General features: G+C 60.5%; 1 protein-coding gene across 1 annotated transcript; it reads right to left on the bottom strand.

Moving 5' to 3' along the window:
• Nucleotides 1–713: 713 nt before the first annotated feature.
• Nucleotides 714–11,358, bottom strand: PNPLA5 (patatin like domain 5, triacylglycerol lipase; the record flags this gene model as incomplete). Its single annotated transcript, XM_079775483.1, has 9 exons — nucleotides 714–801; nucleotides 1,128–1,244; nucleotides 3,882–4,014; nucleotides 5,977–6,162; nucleotides 8,387–8,447; nucleotides 9,591–9,800; nucleotides 10,068–10,133; nucleotides 10,545–10,777; nucleotides 11,166–11,358. 9 exons carry the CDS (start codon nucleotides 11,356–11,358, stop codon nucleotides 714–716), a joined length of 1,287 nt encoding a protein of 428 aa, XP_079631609.1.
• Nucleotides 11,359–19,311: the final 7,953 nt, after the last annotated feature.

Raw genomic sequence — 19,311 nt, 5'->3', positions numbered from 1 at the left:
AGATTTTAATCCTTTTAACCTCTCCCCTCTCCCCTTCCACCTCCGGGCTCTCGCTGGGTGGGCCCAGGAGGAAGTGAGAGATCGAGGCTGAGGGTGAGCCAACCATGGGGGTCACGCCCGAGGGCTGGTGCAGGACAGAGAACTCAGAGAAAGGATCTGAGGGCAGCACAGCGCCCCGTCACTCCCTCTGCTCCCGACCTCAGGGGTGAGCCTCTTCTGCGCCTTGTAAAGCGCTCAGCGCCCTCTGCCAGCAGCCCTGCCGGGCGCCGACCAGCCCCTCTCCGCAGCAGCGCCGCCGCCAGCCCCAGAGGGAAAGGCCGGAACCCAGGTGTGCGTCGCTGCTGCTTCCTTTCTCCCTCCGATGAGACGGGGCAGGTGGCCTGGGCGCACGGTGACCAGGACACACCGACAGGCCGGGCCTCTCCCCAGGAAGACGTCCTGGGCGCCAGGGAGCCGGGTCCGAGGAGCAGGGGCTCCAGGGGGCTGGTGGGTCCCCTCTGGCTCCTGAGGGCCACCCACCCACACGACCCGGGGCAGGAGCCTGAGAGGAAGAAGGGAGGCCGCCCCTCGGTCCTCCGGGGCCAGGGCAAGGCTCTGAGCTCCGGAGGTTGAGCCAGAAGCAGGCCTCTCTCAGGACTGGACGTGGGCACCCAGGATAAGGGCCACGACAGACCGGGAGAGCCCAGTCACAGGCAGGCCCAGCCTGGTGCCCCTCAGGCCTGATGGGCAAGGGGCGTGGGCTTCTGGGCCGGGTCCGCGGGAGGAGCTGCCTCCGGTGGGAGCGGGCTGGCGACAGGTGGGCTGCAGAGGAAGCAGAAGCCAGTGAGAGCAGTGGTCAGAGCCGGGGGTGGGGGAAGGGCAGGGGGACGCCATGAGGGGCAGCCTGGCCCCAGTGAGCCCGGCCGCTCCTCCCCCAAGTCCCGCGACGAGGAAGGAAGGACCGAGCCCCTGTCTGGCTGAGCTGGGAGTGATGGGAAGGTTCCAGGGGGCATGGCGAGCCCCCAGGGTCCTGCAGGCTGGCAGGGCCCAGGGCGGTGTGGGCTGCCTGCCCAGGGTCAGGGGAGCAGCTGGTGCCCCCCACCCCCCCAGGACAGCCGCTTGGCTCTGCCCACCCGCCTGCGCCTCACCTGAGCCTTTCGAGGAGCTGGTCCCTCATCCTGGAGCACACCCAGAGGGCCGCGCGCCTCAGCTCGCCCTGCATCCACCACAGGTCGGCCGGCATGTCCGGCAGCCACAGGGCCAGCCTGGAGGAGAGGGCAGCAACAGCCTCACCGAGCGTCGGCCCAGCTGAGCCCACCCTCCCCCTCCCCACGGGCCGGAGCGGAGTCGGGATCCCTGCACCCGAGGCGCCAGGCCTGCAGGGAAGGGCTGGGGGTGAGGAGCAGCCAGAGGCACGGGTTCCACCGGGCGCAGCTCAGCCTCGCAGGCACCTGCAGGGAGTGAGGGGCCCGGACTGACACGGAACGGCCTCCGAGCTCGGTGGGTGGCCAGGCCCTCAGAGTGGATCCACGGCACGAGTAGAAAGTGCAGGGGAGGACAGGGCAGGGTTTGGGGGTCAGGCTGGCTTGGGGTGTAGCCCAGCCCCACTGCTTCTCAGCTGTGCCCTGGGTGGGGCTGGGAACCGCTCTGGGCCTCAGCTTTCTCACCTGCCAAATACGGACAGTCCCCTCGCCTGCAGTTCCTAGCCTCCCCCATCTCCGTCCCTTCCTCTCGCCTCTCCCCAGCTCCCCACTCCGCACCCCTGCATGCGCTCTCCGCCCAGCAGCCAGGCAAGGGCCGGCCACGCAGCCGTGGCAGATAAAGCGCGTGGCCGGCACCTTCCCCGGACTGCCCTCCCCCCGCCTGGCCCTTAGAGAGGCCTCCGAACCAGGCCTCCGAAGGGGCAGACAGTCCCAGTGCCGTGCGACCAGCAGCACTTACGCCGGACGGTCACCTCCCCTGCTCCGGCCCTCCTGCCTCTATGATTACACCTCGTGCAGGTGACAGAAATGCCAGCAGGACTGTCCCCGTGGTCTGGGCAGGCCTCCCCAGCTGTGCTCGTAGCTGGATTTTCTTTTTTAACTGAAAAGGCGAGAATTTGCCTTTATCCTGTTTTGTTTCGACCTGTGGTTTGAGTCTCACAGCTCAGCACGAGGCGGCGCGGTCAGCGGAGGGCGCTCTCCCAGCGCTGGGTCACCAGCCGTTTACACGGCGGGACTGGCCCCGTCATGACCGCGATGCGGAGCAGGACAGAGACCTTGACCCGCTGTCACAGGCCTTCTTCGGGGAATAGGGAGACTTTGAAATGCAGATCTCCCAGGACACCAGGTCCCCTCGCTGCCTTCGACCACCGTCGGGTAAAGGGCACCCTCCTCGCACGGCTACGGAGCCCTGTGTGTCTGGCCCCGCCGGCCTCCCAGCCCCATCTGGGACAGCTCTCCACCCCTTTCTGCTCCTCAAATGAGCCTTACCCACTTCTGCCCCCGACCTTGGCACATGCTGTTCCATCCATCTGAAATGCTTTTCCCTTCCCTCTTTGCTTAGTGCCGTGGTCGGCAAACTGCGGCTCGCGAGCCACATGCGGCTCTTTGGCCCCTTGAGTGTGGCTCTTCCACAAAATACCACGGCCTGGGTGAGTCTATTTTGAAGAAGTGGCATTAGAAGAAGTTTAAGTTTAAAAAATTTGGCTCTCGCCGAAACTGGTTTGGCTCAGTGGATGGAGCGTCGGCCTGCGGACTGGAGGGTCCCAGGTTTGATTCCGGTCAAGGGCATGTACCTTGGTTGTGGGCACATCCCTGGTAGGGGGTGTGTAGGAGGCAGCTGGTCAAAGTTTCTCTCTCATCGATGTTTCTATCTCTCTGTCCCTCTCCCTTCCTCTCTGTAAAAAATCAATAAAATATATTTTAAAAAAATAAAAATAAAAAATTTGGCTCTCAAAAGAAATTTCAATCGTTGTCCTGTTGATATTTGGCTCTGTTGACTAATGAGTTTGCCGACGACTGGAGTGGATTCTTATTCGTCTTTCAGATTATAGCTCAAAAGTTATCTCCTCTAGCCAGGCTGGCATGGCTCAGGGGTTGAGCATCGACCTATGAGCCAGGAGGTCACAGTTCGATTCCTGGTCAGGGCACGTGCCTGGGTTTTGGGCTCGATCCCCAGTGTGGGGCGTGCAGAAGGCAGCCAATGTTTCTCTCCCCTCACCGATGTTTCCATCCCTCTCTCCCTCTCCCTTCCTCGCGACATCAATAATAAATATTTTTTAAGTTATCTCTTCTAGGCAGCCTTCCATGACCAGGTGTCCCTAGTGTAAGCCATCCCGGCTCACAGCCAGTGTAGCCCTCCCTAGGCACCTCCGGGCAGAGCGGTGATGACACAACTGAGCGTGTGATGACCTGTGCCCCGCCAGGCTCCACAAGCCAGGGTCTGGGTCAGTGCTGCTTCCTAGCCTCCAGCCAGGGCGGGGTCCCTGGGAAGCCCTTGATGACTCTTGCTAAGAGTGCTCTGTCAGTCAGCACAGTTAGAATGAGTAGAGAGGGCTTAGCCACAGCCAGCCTGCCATGCAAGGAATCTGAGGCCCAGAGAGGTTAAGAGACCTGGCCCAGGCCACACAGCAAAGCTGAGCCAGACCAGCCCCTAGAGTTATTTTCAAAAATAGCACGTGGTCTCTGAGGCTCTGACAGAGGGGACCAAGGTCCTACAGACGGGAGAGGCCAGGGCGCCGACCAGCAGGCCCGGCTGGTCCACAGCAGCTACAGCCTCCGAACCAGCCCCCGAGAGCCCTCTGGGTCATTCAGCCAACACCTGGCGGTGTGGAGAGCCCAGCCAGGCTCTGCCCACTGGTGTGCCGGCCGCCCTTCCCGCCCTGGGCACTGGTCCCCACCACAGCCCCCGCCTGGCCTCACCTTCTGCCCCGGAAGTAGACGAACTCGAAGGGCAGCGTGCAGGGCAGCAGCAGGTAGGTCAGCGCCTTCCCGGGCCTCGACTGGCGGAAGCGGGCCCAGGGCCTGGGGTCCCTCCTGCTCGCTTTCTTCAGGGCTGCAAGAGAAGCGGGAGCGTGCCCACCAGCTCCTCCCCACCCTGCAGCCCACCGAGGGCGCCCACCCCACCGGCAGATCGAGAAACAGATCAGGTCCCCATGGGAGCCAGCAGGGGCCAGGCCCTCAGCTGGTGCTCATCACCGTCCGAGAAACGGGCAGGGTGCGCCCCTGTCACTGAAGAGGAGACAGAGGTTCAGAGTGGAGAAGGGACTTGCCAAAGACCGTCGCTGGGAAGTGGCAGGGCCAGGATGGACCCCTCTCCCGCCCGTCTCTCTGGAAAGTCTGCGGCGGCCGCCCAAGAGGGAGCAGGTGCCCATAACAGTAGCCAGCAGTGCTACTAACCACAGCGGTGACTGCAGCTGGGCCGGGAAGACCCTTTCCCAGTCCTCCAGCCCCTTAACTGACCGGGTGGAAGGGGCCTGCACCTGCTGGGGCAGAACCAGAGCCCAAACCCCTGCGCCAGACCATGGCACCGCCACCTGCCCCCATCCGGACTCTGGCCGGTGCTTTTAGACGCAGGCGCTGGGAGGGGTCACGTCCACCAAGTCCCAAACAGCCCCCAGATGACCTGCCGTGGCCCGGACACGTGCCTTCCCCTCCCCGAGCCCAGGTTGCCTCCCCGTAATGGCAGGACCCACCTTCCTGGCAGGTAGGTGAGGATTAAGGGGTGCCTGTGAGGGCCAGGCCAGATGACAATTCCATTCCAGAAGGGGGCGCCCCTCACCAACCCCAGCTGCTGGCTGCCGTGCCCCATAAAAGAGGTGGCTCTCTGGTGCCCCCGTGTGGCCGCAAGGATGGGGCCAGGGTTGCAGAACGCCAAGCTCGTACCCAGGGCTCAGCGCACATTAGAGCCCATTTCTGCTTGCCCCGTGTGGCCGCTCATCCCTCCATCCCCTCGCCCACCTCACTGACCCTGCTCTGGCCTCACCACCGTCATCTTTCCTCCCAGCCTCCTGCCTCTCAGCCTGTCCCCCCAAGCTAACCATAAAGGAGCAATGCAGAGTGATCCATTAGTCAGTCATGGACCCCTGGGCCTACCGTTCCGGTTCGCTGGGAATAATCACTAGAGTTCAGAATAGCAATGAACTCTGAGAGGGGGCAGGGGGCTGCCCCTCAGTAAACCCCTCGGTGGCCCCATCTCTCCCCTCTAGGCCGCATACCCAACCTTCCCAGCCTCTTGAAGCTCATCTCTGCTTCCTAGCCCCTCAACCACTGTTACAGCCACGGGGGCCTCCAGCTCTTCTCCCCGCCACACAACCCCAGGACATTTGCACATGCTGTTCCCGCAGCCTGGACTCTTGTCTTTCCCTCTCTTTGCCTGGCTAGCTCCTTCCATGTTTCACTTAGATGCTAACCCTCCCCACCAGCACCATTACAACTGTCTGCGGGACACCTGTGATTGCAACTGTGACATCGAGGTCACCAAGCAGAACTCCTGGTTCTGCCATTTGCTGGCTGTGTGACCTTGGGTAAGTCACTTAACCGCTCTGTGTTCTGGTTTCCACGTCTGTACAATGGGGACGACTCAGTGCCGTCCTCAGAGGATTGTTGAGATGATGAAATGAGTCAGACCCTCTGTATGTGCCCCCCCCCTCCGCCGTGCCCCTCAGTACCTCCTGCCCCCTCTCCCCCGGGCAGTGGGCAAAGGCCTGGCTTTCTCAGGCACAGACTGGGTTCGAATCCCCCGGCTGCCGGCTCTGAGGCCTGTGGGTCCCATCCCCGCCCTGAGCTTGTTTCCTCATCCCTGAGACGGGGTGAGGAAACCCCACGCAGGCCTGCAGGGGTGGTGAGAAGCGAGTGACACCACATGGAAGAGCCCCGGGCACCCCTGGCACTTAGCAGGAACCCAGAGTCCCGCCCTCTTCCAGACCAGAGCGCCCCCAGGGCCCAGGCCCCCGATGCAGAGTGACCCCGAGTGCCGGCGCCTGCGGTGGAGCAAGTCGGGAGGAACGGGCAGTACCGGCCTCCAGCTCCGGCGACAGCTGCTCGAAGTTGGGCACGTCCTTGACCAGCACGTTGGGCACTGCCCAGTTGAGCGACAGGCCCGCCTTCTGGCCTCGGCCTTGGCCAGTGTCCCGGGTCCCGTGGGCTGGGGCCGGGGGCTCCTTTGACACCAGCGTCCACAGCACTGGCTCCTGGGTGAGTCCTGGCGGGCGAGAGGTGGGATGTGGCGGTCAGCTCAGAGCCTCCCCATGACAGGGACTCCCCCGCTCGCCACGCTGCCACCTGGCGGCACCTCTCAGGGCCAAACTCCGCTGTGAGGACGCGCCTGCCACCGGAGGGACGCGGCTCACCGAGACGCCGCCCCCAGCTCTGCGCTGCTCCGTTTCTCTTTCTCTTTTCCTTTTTGACTTTTTCTCATTCACTTTCCGGTGGTTCATCGGAGCCCAGACCCTGGAGGCCCGGTCCGGGGTTCAAATCCTGCCTTACCACCGTCTGCTCTGTGACCTCACAGCTCCGGCCTCGGCTTCCCTCTCTGGGGTGGGGGTGAAGGCCTGCTCAGGAGGTTTCCTGAGAACTAGGGGGGGGCACCTTACGCTCCAGCCCAGGTCCCGGAGGAGCTAAGTGCTCAGCAAACCCCTCCTCGTGGCTGTGTGTTTGGGGCCGTCGTGTGGGGGAGCGAGGACATGGGTTTTGGGGCCAGACAACCCGGGTTCGAGCCTCCGCTCTAGCACTTTGAGGAGCATTGTCCTGTGGGACGACATCCAAGCCCCCTCTGGCCCACACGCTGCCCCATGAACACACACACACACACTGCCCCATGCACACACACACACTGCCCCATGTACACACACACACACACGCTGCCCCATGAACACACACACACACACACTGCCCCATGAACACACACACACACACACACACACACGCTGCCCCATGAACACACACACACACACACACACACACACACTGCCCCATGAACACACACACACACACTGCCCCATGAACACACACACACACACACACTGCCCCATGAACACACACACACACACACACACACTGCCCCATGTACACACACACACACACACTGCCCCATGAACACACACACACACACACACACACACACTGCTCCATGAACACACACACACACACTGCCCCATGAAAACACACACACACACACACACACACACTGCCCCATGAACACACACACACACACACACACACACACTGCCCCATGAACATACACACACACACGCGCACTGCCCCATGAACACACACACACACGCTGCCCCATGAACACACACACACACACACACACACACGCTGCCCCGTGAACACACACACACACACACTGCCCCATGCACACACACACACACTGTCCCATGAACACACACACACACACGCTGCCCCATGAACACACACGCGCATGTTCACACGCACACTGCCCCATGAACATGCATGTGCACATGCACATGTACACACACACACACACACGTACACACACACCCCTGCAGCCACACTGATGGTCCCACAAGGTGCTGGCCTCTATTCCTTTGCTCTTGCTCATCTTCTCCCTGAGTAGAATCTGAGTAGAATGTCCTCTTCCTTTCTGTCTTTGACCTTCCCATAGTCTCCCCAGCTAGACAAAACCCAGTTCATCTGTCACCGCCTCCAGGAAGCCCTCCTTGCCCACTCCAGCCCCCAGGCTGGGTCAGGTGCCTCCTCTCGGCTCCCTCAGCGCTGAGCATCCCTCTGTCTCCCTGGGGAGACATCTCCCTCTGGGTCTGTCCCCCTGAACCAGGCCGTGGGCAGCTCAAGAGCGGGACACACGTGGAATTCCTCTCTGGGCCCCCAGCACCCGGCTCAGCCAGACACAGAGCAGATGCCGAGGAAGAGAGTGAGTGAGCCAAGATCCAGAAAACCTCCAATGCCCAGAGGCAGCATCCACCTGGGCTCACGGAGGGCACGGTCCCAGTTCCTGTGGTGGCTGTTGTGGGGCGCGGCTACAGCGTTTGGACAGGTTCAAGCCTCAGACTGATCAGAGGGCACAGTCCTCATGGCCACGTGCAAGTCCCAGCTTGGAGGGCAGAGCCTCCCAGCACAGTTATAGCAACAGCTGGAGTTGTCAGCTTGAACCTGTGGTCCGAACACGTGGCCCCCGTGTCTGAGTGATAGTGTTCAGGTGCATGTAGTTGAGTAGGATTGAAACCTTCCAGAATGTTGTAAACATCCTGACCACGCCCTCACTTTGCCTCGTGGCATCGGCTATAAAATAAAGACACGGCTCGTGGGCGTCGGCGCTGTCTCTCAGGAAGCAGCGTCCCCCCGAGACCCAGCTTTCTTCTCTTGTCTGTCTTTTCTAAGCCTTTCAGCCGCCCCCACGCAGGGTCACCCTTGGCCGAGCCGGCGCGGCACAGGCTGTCACCTACCGCGTCTCTCCAGGAACCTCAGGGTGTCCAGGTAGCCTTGTCTGCAGTAGTGGACCAACACCTGCCAACACACAGGTCAGGGCGGGATGGGGAGGCCCAGACCCCCCTCCAGCTGATGGCCACAGGCCGGAGACTTGTCTTCAACTGGAGTGATTCCAGCCGCTCCCCAGGGGACCGCTCGGTGCTGGGCAGGGAGGAAGCTGGGACCTCACTCCACTCCCTCCGCTGCGGCTCCCCCGCTGCCGCTCCTGCTCCGGCCCCTCCCCTCTCTGGCCTCAGTTCCCGCCTGGGGCCCAGGGTGCCTGGGCCGGTGCCTGGTGCCCATCGGTCAGCGGAGGATGGATCTCTTTGGTCTTCATTGCCAGGACCGGCCTGAGATGGCCGAGGAACCCCGGGGCCATGCCCAGCTGCTCGGTCAGAGCCCCACCTTGGGGAAGAGGCCCCTGCAGGCCAGGAAGTGGCTCCGCCTCCGCTTGCTGTGTGACCTCAGGACGGCCACACGACCTTCCTGAGCGCCCCATGGCCTTGTCTGTGAACCGGGCTGAGATGTCTGTCCCCCCACCCTCTGGAGGGTCAGAGAAAACGGCCCTGTGTCCCACGACCTGGTTCTTATATGATGAGACCCTACACACCGGGGGAGTGTGAAGAGCAGCGGAGGCCCGGCTGGTTGGGGTGGAGGAGCGCCTTATGATGAAAAACGGTTGGTTGTCAAACTACCTATTTTCCAGAAATACTGAGGGGCAAAAACAGGAAAAGTGGGTCTGTTGTCTGTCTTTTCCTGAGCGTACGCCTCGCCTCCACACAGCTGGTCAATCTGGCCACAGTCTAGGGCAGCAGGAAGAAGCATGGGACGGCTGGCTGAGGATTTGAAACCCGGCTTTGCAGCTTCTGGGCTCTGTGACTTCAAACAAGTCACTTAACCTCTCTGAGCTGCGGTGTCCTTTCCTGAGAAACGGAGATGATACCGGTACCTTCTCACAGAGCCTGACCCAGGGGAGCACCAGCGGGGGCCAGTCTAACGCCACACCCGCTTAGGGGGCGCTTCAGGCTGTGGGTTCAAGACCTTGACTGTAAGACTCGGGACATGTGTCTCAACAGCCCTGAGGCTGCGGGGAGGGTGCAGGGGCACAGAGTCTGACACAGGGCCCTTGATCAGGGCCGAGGCTCTAACCACTTCGAGGCTGGCCGCCAGGGCCAGGCCTACCTCTGGGCTGGGCGCGACGAGGCAGATGAACCCCAGAAATAAGTTCCTGGCGGAGATCTGGAAGCTGGCGTTGAAGGCGTTCAGCTCAAGCATGTTGGTCGAGGTGCTCGGGGGGCAGATGTCCACGGTCCCGGAGAAGGGCGACACGGTGATGGTGCGGGGACAGTCCGCGAAGGGCAGGTTGTTGCTCAGAGCCCCGTCGAAGTAGCGCTGCAATTGGGGCAGGCAGTGCTGCCCTCAGGACGCCCCCTCTGGCCACACGGCCGGGAGCACCCGCCGCAGCCGGCGACCCTGTGGCTGCCCGCGTCACCAGGTCCGTTAGCTCAGGGTGCTCTGGAGGACCCTCTCTGAGCACCCAGGAGCAGGGGCGAGGCTGGCACACAGGAGGTGCTCCAGGGGTGCTGGCGTCCTCCACCCGCACCTCTCCCCAGCAGGTGCCTGGGGCTGAGAGCACAGGGCAGGCCTGCGGCCACTTACCTCCCCTCTGAATTCGGGGGGGATCACCCCACAGTAGAAAGGGACGTACAGGGTGCAGATCAAGGCCTGGGAAGACAAGGGCCCACAGAAACAGTTGTTCATGGTCCTGGTGCTCAGAACAGTTCCGGGCGCCGTCTCACCCTAGGACAGCCCGCTGGGTGGGTGTCATCGGTCCTGGGTCCCGGGGAGAGAACAGAGGGCCGGGGGCGTTGTCCCAGCCACATCCTCAGAGTTAAGGGACTTGAACGCAGGCCCGTCTCAGAGACCGCCCTTTTGCTGCTGAGCGGCCTGCTGGGAGCCCGTCCCGAGGACAGACGGGCGGGGCACCCCCCCTTCTCCTCTCCGGCGAACGCTCGGCCGAGAAGCTAGGGATGTGGCCCCACATGCGTCCCTTGGACAATGATTTCAATGAAGCTGCTCCGGTAGGAGCCGGCGTCCCCCCACCTGCCACCAGGCCGAGACCCCCGGCCCGCTCACCTGGATGACCTCGTCCCGGCTGGCGAAGTCCGTGATGATGACGTTGTGGCCGTCGGGCCAGCGGGTCAGGGAGACGCCCAGCTGCCGGGAGGCCCGGACGTGGATGTCGCCGGGCAGGAAGGTCCGCAGCTGCTGCCGGATGTGCTCGATGGGCGAGAAGGCGGGGTGGAACACGCCCAGGCTCAGCTGCTCCACCTGCTTGGCCAGGCCCAGCAGCTGGTCACAGCAGAACTCTGCGGGCGGGGACAGGTCCTGAGCCACCAGGCGCGCCTTCCCTCTGGTGCCAGGGAGTGCCCCCCTTCTGCTCAGAATGTCTGTGCCCCCCCCCCCCCCCCCCCGCGTTCGAACGCTCAGTCCCACCTTCTGCCCCCGAGTGACCCTGAGAGCATCTTCCCGGCTCTGAGCCTGGCACCCCTCCTCTGTGAAAAGGGGGAGCCCTAGTCCCCGTGCTCAGGGTTCTCAGAAGGATTACACAGGAGCCTGCTGGGCGCACGGACCGCTGGGCAGGACGCACGGGCCCTGGGACACCCCTCCCTCCCTACCGCCCCCTCCCCTCCATCCGAGTCAGCTCCGTGGAGGCTGGGAGATCCCGGTCCCCCGCCCGCCTGTGCCCCGGCGCACCGACGGACTCGCCCATGATGATGCAGATGGCGTTGAGCGCGCCCACCGAGGAGCCGTAGATGCGGCGGGCGCCCTGGAGGAGGCGCGGGGCGCGCTCCCGCAGGCAGTGGGTCGCGCCCACGTGGTAGAGGCCCAGGAAGGCCGCGCCGCTGAAGGACAGGCTCCAGCCGCCCTCCTCCTCGAAGCAGCTCATGGCGGTGGGGCCGGGACCAGCGCGGGTCCGAGCAGCGGGGGCCGGGGGCCGGGCGGCGGGCGCCGCGGGATGGGGCACAGGAGGTGGAGCGCGGGTCTGGTGCGGCGCGGGCCGGGCCGTCCAGATGTGGAGCTCCGCGGGAGAGCCGGCCCCGCCCTGCTGGCCGCTGGCCCCCGGGCCGTGTCACCCATCGCCCAGCCAATGAGGTCCCGGCTGCGACCACCCCCCTCCTCCAGGTGAGCCTCAGGTGTGTGCCAGAAGCGCCCGCGCGCCCTGGGTGCCCTGGCGCCGCCCCCGCAGCCTGCCCGCAGCGGGATCACGGGGAGATCGGGGCCCCAGGTCTCCGGGGAAATGGGACCGGCCTGACCTCTGCCCCGCAAACACTGCCCGGCCCCGGGCGGCTGAGGGCGGCCAGCAGGCTCCGCCCCGTGCCAAGCGCTCTCCTTGGAGTCGCCTTCGCAACGCCGTGTGCGTGGGGACCTCTGCGCCCACGTCCAGCTGGTTGGCACAGCCAGGGAATGCTTCCAAGAACGCTTGCCCGCATCCTGTAACTGGGGCAGCCGGTGGCATGAAGCACCCAGAGAAATTCCCCGTGTTCGCAAGGGGGATGGGGGAGGGCCCGGTGCTGGGTCTTACAGACTCCCGCACTGCCCGCCCCCCCCCCCCATGAGTACCCACAATGGGCAGTCGGCGCTGGTCAGCCTCGGTGCCGATGGGCCAAAGACCAGGGAGGCTCAGTGCGTGACGCCTCTCCGGTGAACACGCGGGAGCAGGACTGTTTCTCTGACATATCGACCTCCGGGAAGAGGGCTTGGAAGTCACATATTAGAGTCTGTCTGTGGGGAGTGGAAGGCGAGGGGAACGGAGGTGGGAGGAAAGGAGAATGAGTGAAATAGCAAAGCAAAACCGAGGACATGCACCCCAGGAGCTCAAGGGGAGGGGAGGGGACACGGCTGGGAAGCGGGGAGCAGAGCTGGACCCCCGCCCCGGCCAGCCGGACTCGAACCCATGCTCAGGCTGCCCTGTACCCGTCCCAGACTGAGTGGAGGCCGGCCAGAGGGCAGACCCTCCCGGACCACACGGTTCCCTGCAGGGTGCTCGGCGGCGCCTGGAGGCCTCTCCTGGCAGGCGGGGCCAGAGGCTCCGGAGCGGCTCTGTGGGGAAGGGGAGCTCTGAAGGTCAGCAACCTGTCTTTGCAGGTATCAGCTCCCTGGCACCGGTTAAGCACGCTTCCCGGGGCATTTTGTTTTATCTTTGCAGCAGTCCTGTGACATAAACCGTATTGCCAACCCACTTTGCAGATGAAGAAACTGAGACAAAACCCGGGAACCCTAGAGAGCTCTGCCAGGAAAAGGCTGAGCAGGGTGGGGGCAGGACGTGGAGATGGGGGAGCCCAAGTTTCAGGCCAGAGGAGTCCGCAGGGACCGGGCTGAAGGCCATGGGGCTCCTGACTTAGGAGGGGAGGCCTCTCTGCAGGAGTCAGGACGGACAGGGCTTCTCCTAGTGCCTGAGTGTGGGGGGGCTGGAGGTAGGGACCCCGCAGACGCAGTAACGGGGCCCCAGGACACAGTGAGTGGGTCAGATAGCGGCCCAGGCTGGAGGGAGGTGGGGCACCCTGGGGCTTCCGGGTGGAGGGGAAGGTGAGCTGTGGGAAGACACGGAGCTGCAGGTGGTGCTGGGCGGATGAGTTGGCATTCTGGGTCACAGATTCCCTGGAGAGTGTGTGCTTTAAAAACAAAAAGTCCTCGATCCGGACATAGGCTCAGTGGTCAGGACGCCGGCCAGTGCACCGAAGGGTCTCAGGTCCAATTCCAGGTCAGGGGCACATACCTGGGTTGCGGTTGGCTCCCTGCCCCTGGTCGGGGTGCGGTCAGGGTGTGTGCTGGAGGCAGCCAGTCGATGTGTCTGTCTCTCTCACATCGATGTTTCTCTTCCTCCCTCCCTCCCTCCCTCCCTCTCTCTGAAAAGCAGTGGAAAGGGTAGCATCAGGTGAGGATAGGAAAAAAAGGTGCTAGAATGGGGTGGAACTCCATGAACTGTTCTGGTGTGTCTGCCAGATTTACAGTTAAGTGACAAATGCCAAGTGCAGAACAGTGCATGTAGGAGGCTGCCTTTTGCAGAAGAAATAAGAGGAAAAAATAAAATATTGACGCATCTCCTTTTATTCCCTTTTCTTTTTGAGAAAGGGAGAGAGAAGCACGGATTAGATATTGGTATTTACAAGGGGTGGGTGGGGAAGAGTGGAGGGCAATACCACTTTGAGTTTATCTTTTTATATAAATTTGATTTGGGAGCCACTCTAGTCTTTTGTACACTAAAAAAATTTCATCATATATTAGAGGGGGAAAAACTGAAAATGAAATACAAGCAGAAACAAATGAACCGTATTTCCAGTGAATCATGGAAGCACACCAAATAGGGGCTTTTGAACACAGGACTTAGGCTATACAGGGTGGGGCCAAAGTAGGTTTACAGTTGTTCAGATGGAAAATAATACAATAATCCTATATAATAACACCCTAATTTGCAAATCAACCAAACAGCAGAACAACTGGTGAAATGACCGGTCGCTATGATGCCCACTGACCACCAGGAGGCAGATGCTCAATGCAGGAGCTGCTCCCTGGTGTTCTGTGTGCTCCCACAGGGGGAGCGCCGCTCAGCCAGAAGCCAGGCTCACAGCTGGCGAGCGCAGTGGTGGTGGCGGGAGCCTCTCCCACCTCTGCGGCAGTGCTGAGGAGCAGCAAGCCGAGTGGTACAGAGCAGTGAGCTGGTGGGTGGTAAGGAGCGAGGGGTCCTGGATGGTGGAGGGGTCCTGGATGGGGAGAGGGATCCCGGACTGCGAGAGGGCACAGGCCAGGCTGAGGGACGCCCTGCCCCCCCCCGCCCCCACCTCACCAGTGAACGAATGTCATGCACCTGGCCTCTAGTTCATAAATAACAAGGCAAGAATAAACTCTGTTCGGCGTACTCACAACTAAAAACCTACTCAGCCCGCCCTGTACATCCTCAGTCTATAAACAAAAGGACTGCAAATATTAACCTCTACTTTCTGCAGTGGCATAGGATAGCAGCCCCGGCCATCTTTTCTGTGATTTGTAGAAATGAGCCAAAGGAAATATACTGATGATAATTGAAGTTAGAGTCTCACCATCGGAGAAACGCGTTGTGAATATGGAAAGACAGAAGGCTAGAATGAACCCTGAACTGGAATGGAAGAGATCAGCCCGAACTTACGGGTGTACCATATTTTCCGGCGTATAAGACGACTTTTTAACCCAGGAAAATCTTCTATACGCCCAGTCGTCTTATACGCCGGAAAATACGGTAGATAGATAAAGAGAGAAACAGCTGTAGCTGTGCGTTGATTATACTTACATGGTTTTATTTGGGAGCTCTGTCCTCTGACCGGGCCTAGAAGCCCAAAAGGAATGAGCACACCCAGCACCAAGGCCTTGGTTTCTAAACGCCGTTCCATGCAAACAGCAAACAGGAGAAAACTCTGGGGAAGTGACTGATTGCAGGGCCGCGCAGGACAAGCACAAGGCGAGCCTGGGGCATCTGACGGCAGAAAGCAGGTGTTGAAGAAATGACGGGGACTTGTCCACAGGATACAGGAGCCAGCTTGGCTGAATCTGGGACAGTGTGAACACACAGACAAATCATTTTAAGAACAGAATGTTCATGGGATAAGATAAGAGTCGATGAGGACATAAATGAGATAAAGGCATAAGTAAACGGAGGAGAAGTCAAAGCTCTTTCTTATGTTAAATGCTAAGTGATCACCGGAGAGAATGGAGAATCCCTTTGCAGGATTCTCAGTAATAACTGATTTAGCCAATCATCATCCTAGGCCAAATCTGGTGGGGACCAGGAACAGTTCAGAGTTTCAGAGTATCACCCTCACATTGACTATTAATCACAAAAGTAAAAAAAAATAGGTTACAGTGGGTTACCCTTGCAAAGACAACCATAACCAAGTATCCAAGTCACATTGTCCCCAATAATGGGACAGACTGGCGTCACCTGCCTCCAGACAGGATCCCCTAAGGGGGACAAGCATGTGAAAGACTGAATGACCCTCCACAGATGCCCCATCCTAACACTCAGAATCTGGGAACGTGTTACCTTACGTGTCAAAGATCTTTGCAGATGTGATTAAATTAAGGATCTTTTTTTAAATGAATTTATTGGGATGACACTGGTCAACAAAATTATACAGGTTCAGGTGCACAATTCTACAACACATCATCCGTACACGGCACTGTGTGTTCACCACCTCAAGTCAAGTCTCCATCCATCACCATGTATCTCCCCAATACTCTCCTCCACGTCACCCCTGCCCTGGAAATCACCACACTGTTGTCTGTGTTGAAGATCTTAAAATAGGGAGGTTGTTCTGGCTTATCTGGATAGGCCCCATGTAATTGTACTTCTACGGTACAAGGAGAGAGGGAGGCAGAAGAAGCAGAGAGAGAAGATTTAAAGATACCGCAGAGCTGACTTTGAAGGTGAGGAAGGGGCCGCGAGCCAAGGAATGTGGGCGCCTCTAAGAGGCAGGGAGGTGGGTTCTCCCTAAGGGCTCCAGAGGAGGGCAGCCCTGCTGACACTGCGGCTTTAACCCGGTGAGACCCGCTGCAGACTTCTGACCTCCCACCCGGTGACCTAGGAAATCCGTGATCCTTCGTTATCGGCAGCAGGAAACCAATGCACGCCACTTGGTAGAATTCTCGACAAAGATGCATAACTTGAGTGAAATTATGAGGAAAACATGATTTAAGGGACTAAATTAGACTAAGGGACATCCTAATTAATAATTTGCCTGTACTCTTGAAAACAAGATCATGGGAGACAAAGGCAGCTTGAAGGAGACTAAAGAGATATGAATGTGTGTGGCCCTGGACTTGAACCTGGCCTGAAGGGACAATGGGCAGAATGTGAATGTGAGCTGTGAATTAAGCAATAGCCCTGTGTTGATAAGGCATTGACCCATTTTGAAAACTGTACTGTGATTACATCATAAGTGTCCTTGTTCTTAGGAAAGACGCTATCCCCGTAGGAGTGCAGAGGCGTGGTATTGTAACCTAGTCTCCAGCAGTGCCCAAGTAAAATCTCCTTCTCTGCCTCTCCCTATCTATCTATCTATCTATCTATCTATCTATCTATCATCTATCCCTCTATCTATCTACCTATCATCTACCTATCATCTATCTATCTATCTATCTATCTATCTATCTATCTATCTATCTATCTATCTATCTTCTATCTATCTATCATCTATCACTCTATCTATCTACCTATCATCTACCTATCTATCTATCTATCTAGAAGGAATGTGTATGCGGCAAATGTCACTGGTGGGAGGTTCTAGGTGAAGGAGACATGACAGTTCCATTTTTGCATAATTCTTGCAACCTCTCTAAAAATGGGAGGTCAGATCAATATAAGAAGAAGAAAGACAGCGGGCAGTTATGCCTTCCTGGTCTGGCTCAGGGCACATGCGAGGGAGTCGGTCTGTGGCCGTAAGTGGGGAGTTCTGCCCCCTGTTGGTGTTTCCATGGTGGTTAGAGTTGCCAGGCATCACGGATTAACCGAGGGGGCAGCGGGGTCTCCGTGGAGAGCAGGACAGAGACTTGGACGGTTGCCAGATCCCTCTGTCAGGCAGTCCGCAGGGAAGGCGGTCCTGGGAGCAGAGCAGACAAGGGAGTGAGGCTGAACCTAAAGACACCTCTCCAGGGGCCTCTGGTTGACCAGAAGGACGAGAAGCCCAGAACTGCCCTGGAGAGTGTGGACGAGCGTGGAGGTGGGGACAGGGAACCCCCCAAAAAGAAGAAGACACAGTAACCAGTGGTTTCCGAGCCGTGGCAACCTCTTTAAGCACTTCGGTTTAAACATGAGGTCAGTGAGCCACAGGCCCAGGCCCCTGGGAAACAGGAGAAGGAGGCGGCTGGCGGCCCCCAGACCCGGCAGCAGACAGAACCTGCCCCTCCCTGCCCCCAGCTCCTGCTCCATCCTGGCTGCCTCACGGGCTCCGAATGGGTCAGCGTCTCCCCAGAGCGATCCCCCCAGAACCCGAGACCCAGATGGGAGAGTGGACTCGGGCTCCCTGGGGCCCTCAGAGGCCTCTGACTGAGAGAAGTCACGGCCCCGGCCCTCAGGCCCCACCTGCAAGCGGGAAATTGAGCTGCAACCTCTGTAAGCATGAGGTCCGACTGACACACACACGCGGCCCTGGGGTGTCCTCTGGCGATGGTTGTCCGTCCATCGACTGACAAGAGGCTGAGTGCCATGAGCTGCGGTGGCGTCCGTCACGGGAACAGGGGGGCAGTGTGTGCGCCACAACACGCACTGGGAAGCGTGTGTCCTGCGGGCGCACCTCAGCACAGGCTGGCGGGGCCCAGCATGGAGGCGGGCCAGGAGGTGCCTGTGCAGGGCACACGCTGTCAGGAGGTTGACAGACAGAGGCCGCCTGGGGCGGGGAGGCCGCCTGTGGGCCCCGCTCCCGGGAGGCGGGCAGGGGGCAGAGAGCAGACCCAGGTCCCACTCTGCGGAGCCGAGGAGAGACCGCCCACAGACACGGATCCAACGTGCTCAGGCCACCGGCTCAGAGGCTTTGCCACGAGAGCCCTGGGCCCGGAGCTGCTCTGGACACACGGACGCGGGGCCAGCAGAGCTGCTGGTGTGTTCAGGGCAGAGGGAGGCCCAGACCCAGACAGAGAGGCCAGGAGGGGGAGGGGGTGGCCCCAGGGCTCCCTCAGCACCCAACTCCTTATGGTCCCAGGGAGGAGACAAGGGTGGCAAGTGCGTGTCAGGGGCCTTTCCAGGGCCGGGCAGTGAGCACAGGGCTTCCCCGGCCGCCCTCCCAGTCCCGGGAAGCAGGACCTTATGCCCATGTCCCAGCGGAAGGGACTGGAGCCCAGAGATGCCAAATGGCTTGCCTGGGTCGCCTCGCTGGTGAGGGCCAAGCCAGGGCAGGGTGCTGGGCCCCAGAATCACGCTGAGCCCCAAACACTGGCTCAGTCTCACAAGGACAGAGGGGACCAGCTCTTCCTGTGTCACCAAGACAGCCCTGGGGTGACCCTGTTAACACTGCGCAGCCTGGTGTGACAGGTGCCCGGGACCTGGGAGCCTGCAGGCAGGTCTGCATGTGGCAGCTCTGATGTGGGGAGGACTTCTGAGTGCGATGACTCAGAGCTTGGCCCCCACCCCCACGCCCGCCCCCACCCGGCTCCGCTCCCACTTCCCGCCAGGTGCACCTTTGTTCTCCCTTCACACAGCTGGGCGCTGACCCGATTCTGGACCCAGCCCGTCCCAGGAGGACCCATCCCGTGGGGTTCCACTTCTCTGCGGCCCCTGCAGGCGAGGAATTCAGAGACAGAAAGTAAATGCTGGCGCCGGGGGCTGGGCAGGCGGGAGGGGACTTAGTGTTTCATGGGGCAGAGTTTCTGTTCTGCAAGATGAAACAAATTTGCAAATTCTCAATGGTGATGTGTGCACAACCTTGTGAAGGCACTTAAGGCCCCTGGACTGTGCCTTTAAAAAAGGCTACCATGGCACACTGTGTGTGAGTTACAGCCAGGGCGGGAAGCTGGGCTGGGGAGGGGGCTGCAGGGGTGAGGTGAGGCTGGCACAGGGCTGCCCCTGGGGCGGGAAGGCTGGGCAAGGTGTGTGGCTGTGGAAGGGCCAGCAGCCGGCCTGGGGCACTGAGGGGGGACAGTGACAGAACAAGACACGGCAGGGGGACAGAGAAGCCGAGGCCTCCCACAGGTGTGGGGTTTGGTTCCTGGGTGGAGGGTGCCTGCCCTCATTTTGCGGGACTGCGGGGAGGAAGTGGGTGGGCCCCCTGGAGCCCGTGGGCCCCGCTGAGCCAGCACAGGCTGAGCGGGCGCCTGTCTGCATGCACCGGCCCATCCAGGGGCCCGAGCCCGGTCCGCGCTCCCGCCTGCTGCCCTC

Source organism: Cnephaeus nilssonii, assembly GCF_951640355.1.
Source record: "Cnephaeus nilssonii genome assembly, chromosome: 6".
NCBI classification, from domain to species: Eukaryota; Metazoa; Chordata; class Mammalia; order Chiroptera; family Vespertilionidae; genus Cnephaeus; species Cnephaeus nilssonii.
Note: the sequence above shows the minus strand (reverse complement) of the source record. Positions and strands in the feature narration are given on the sequence as shown.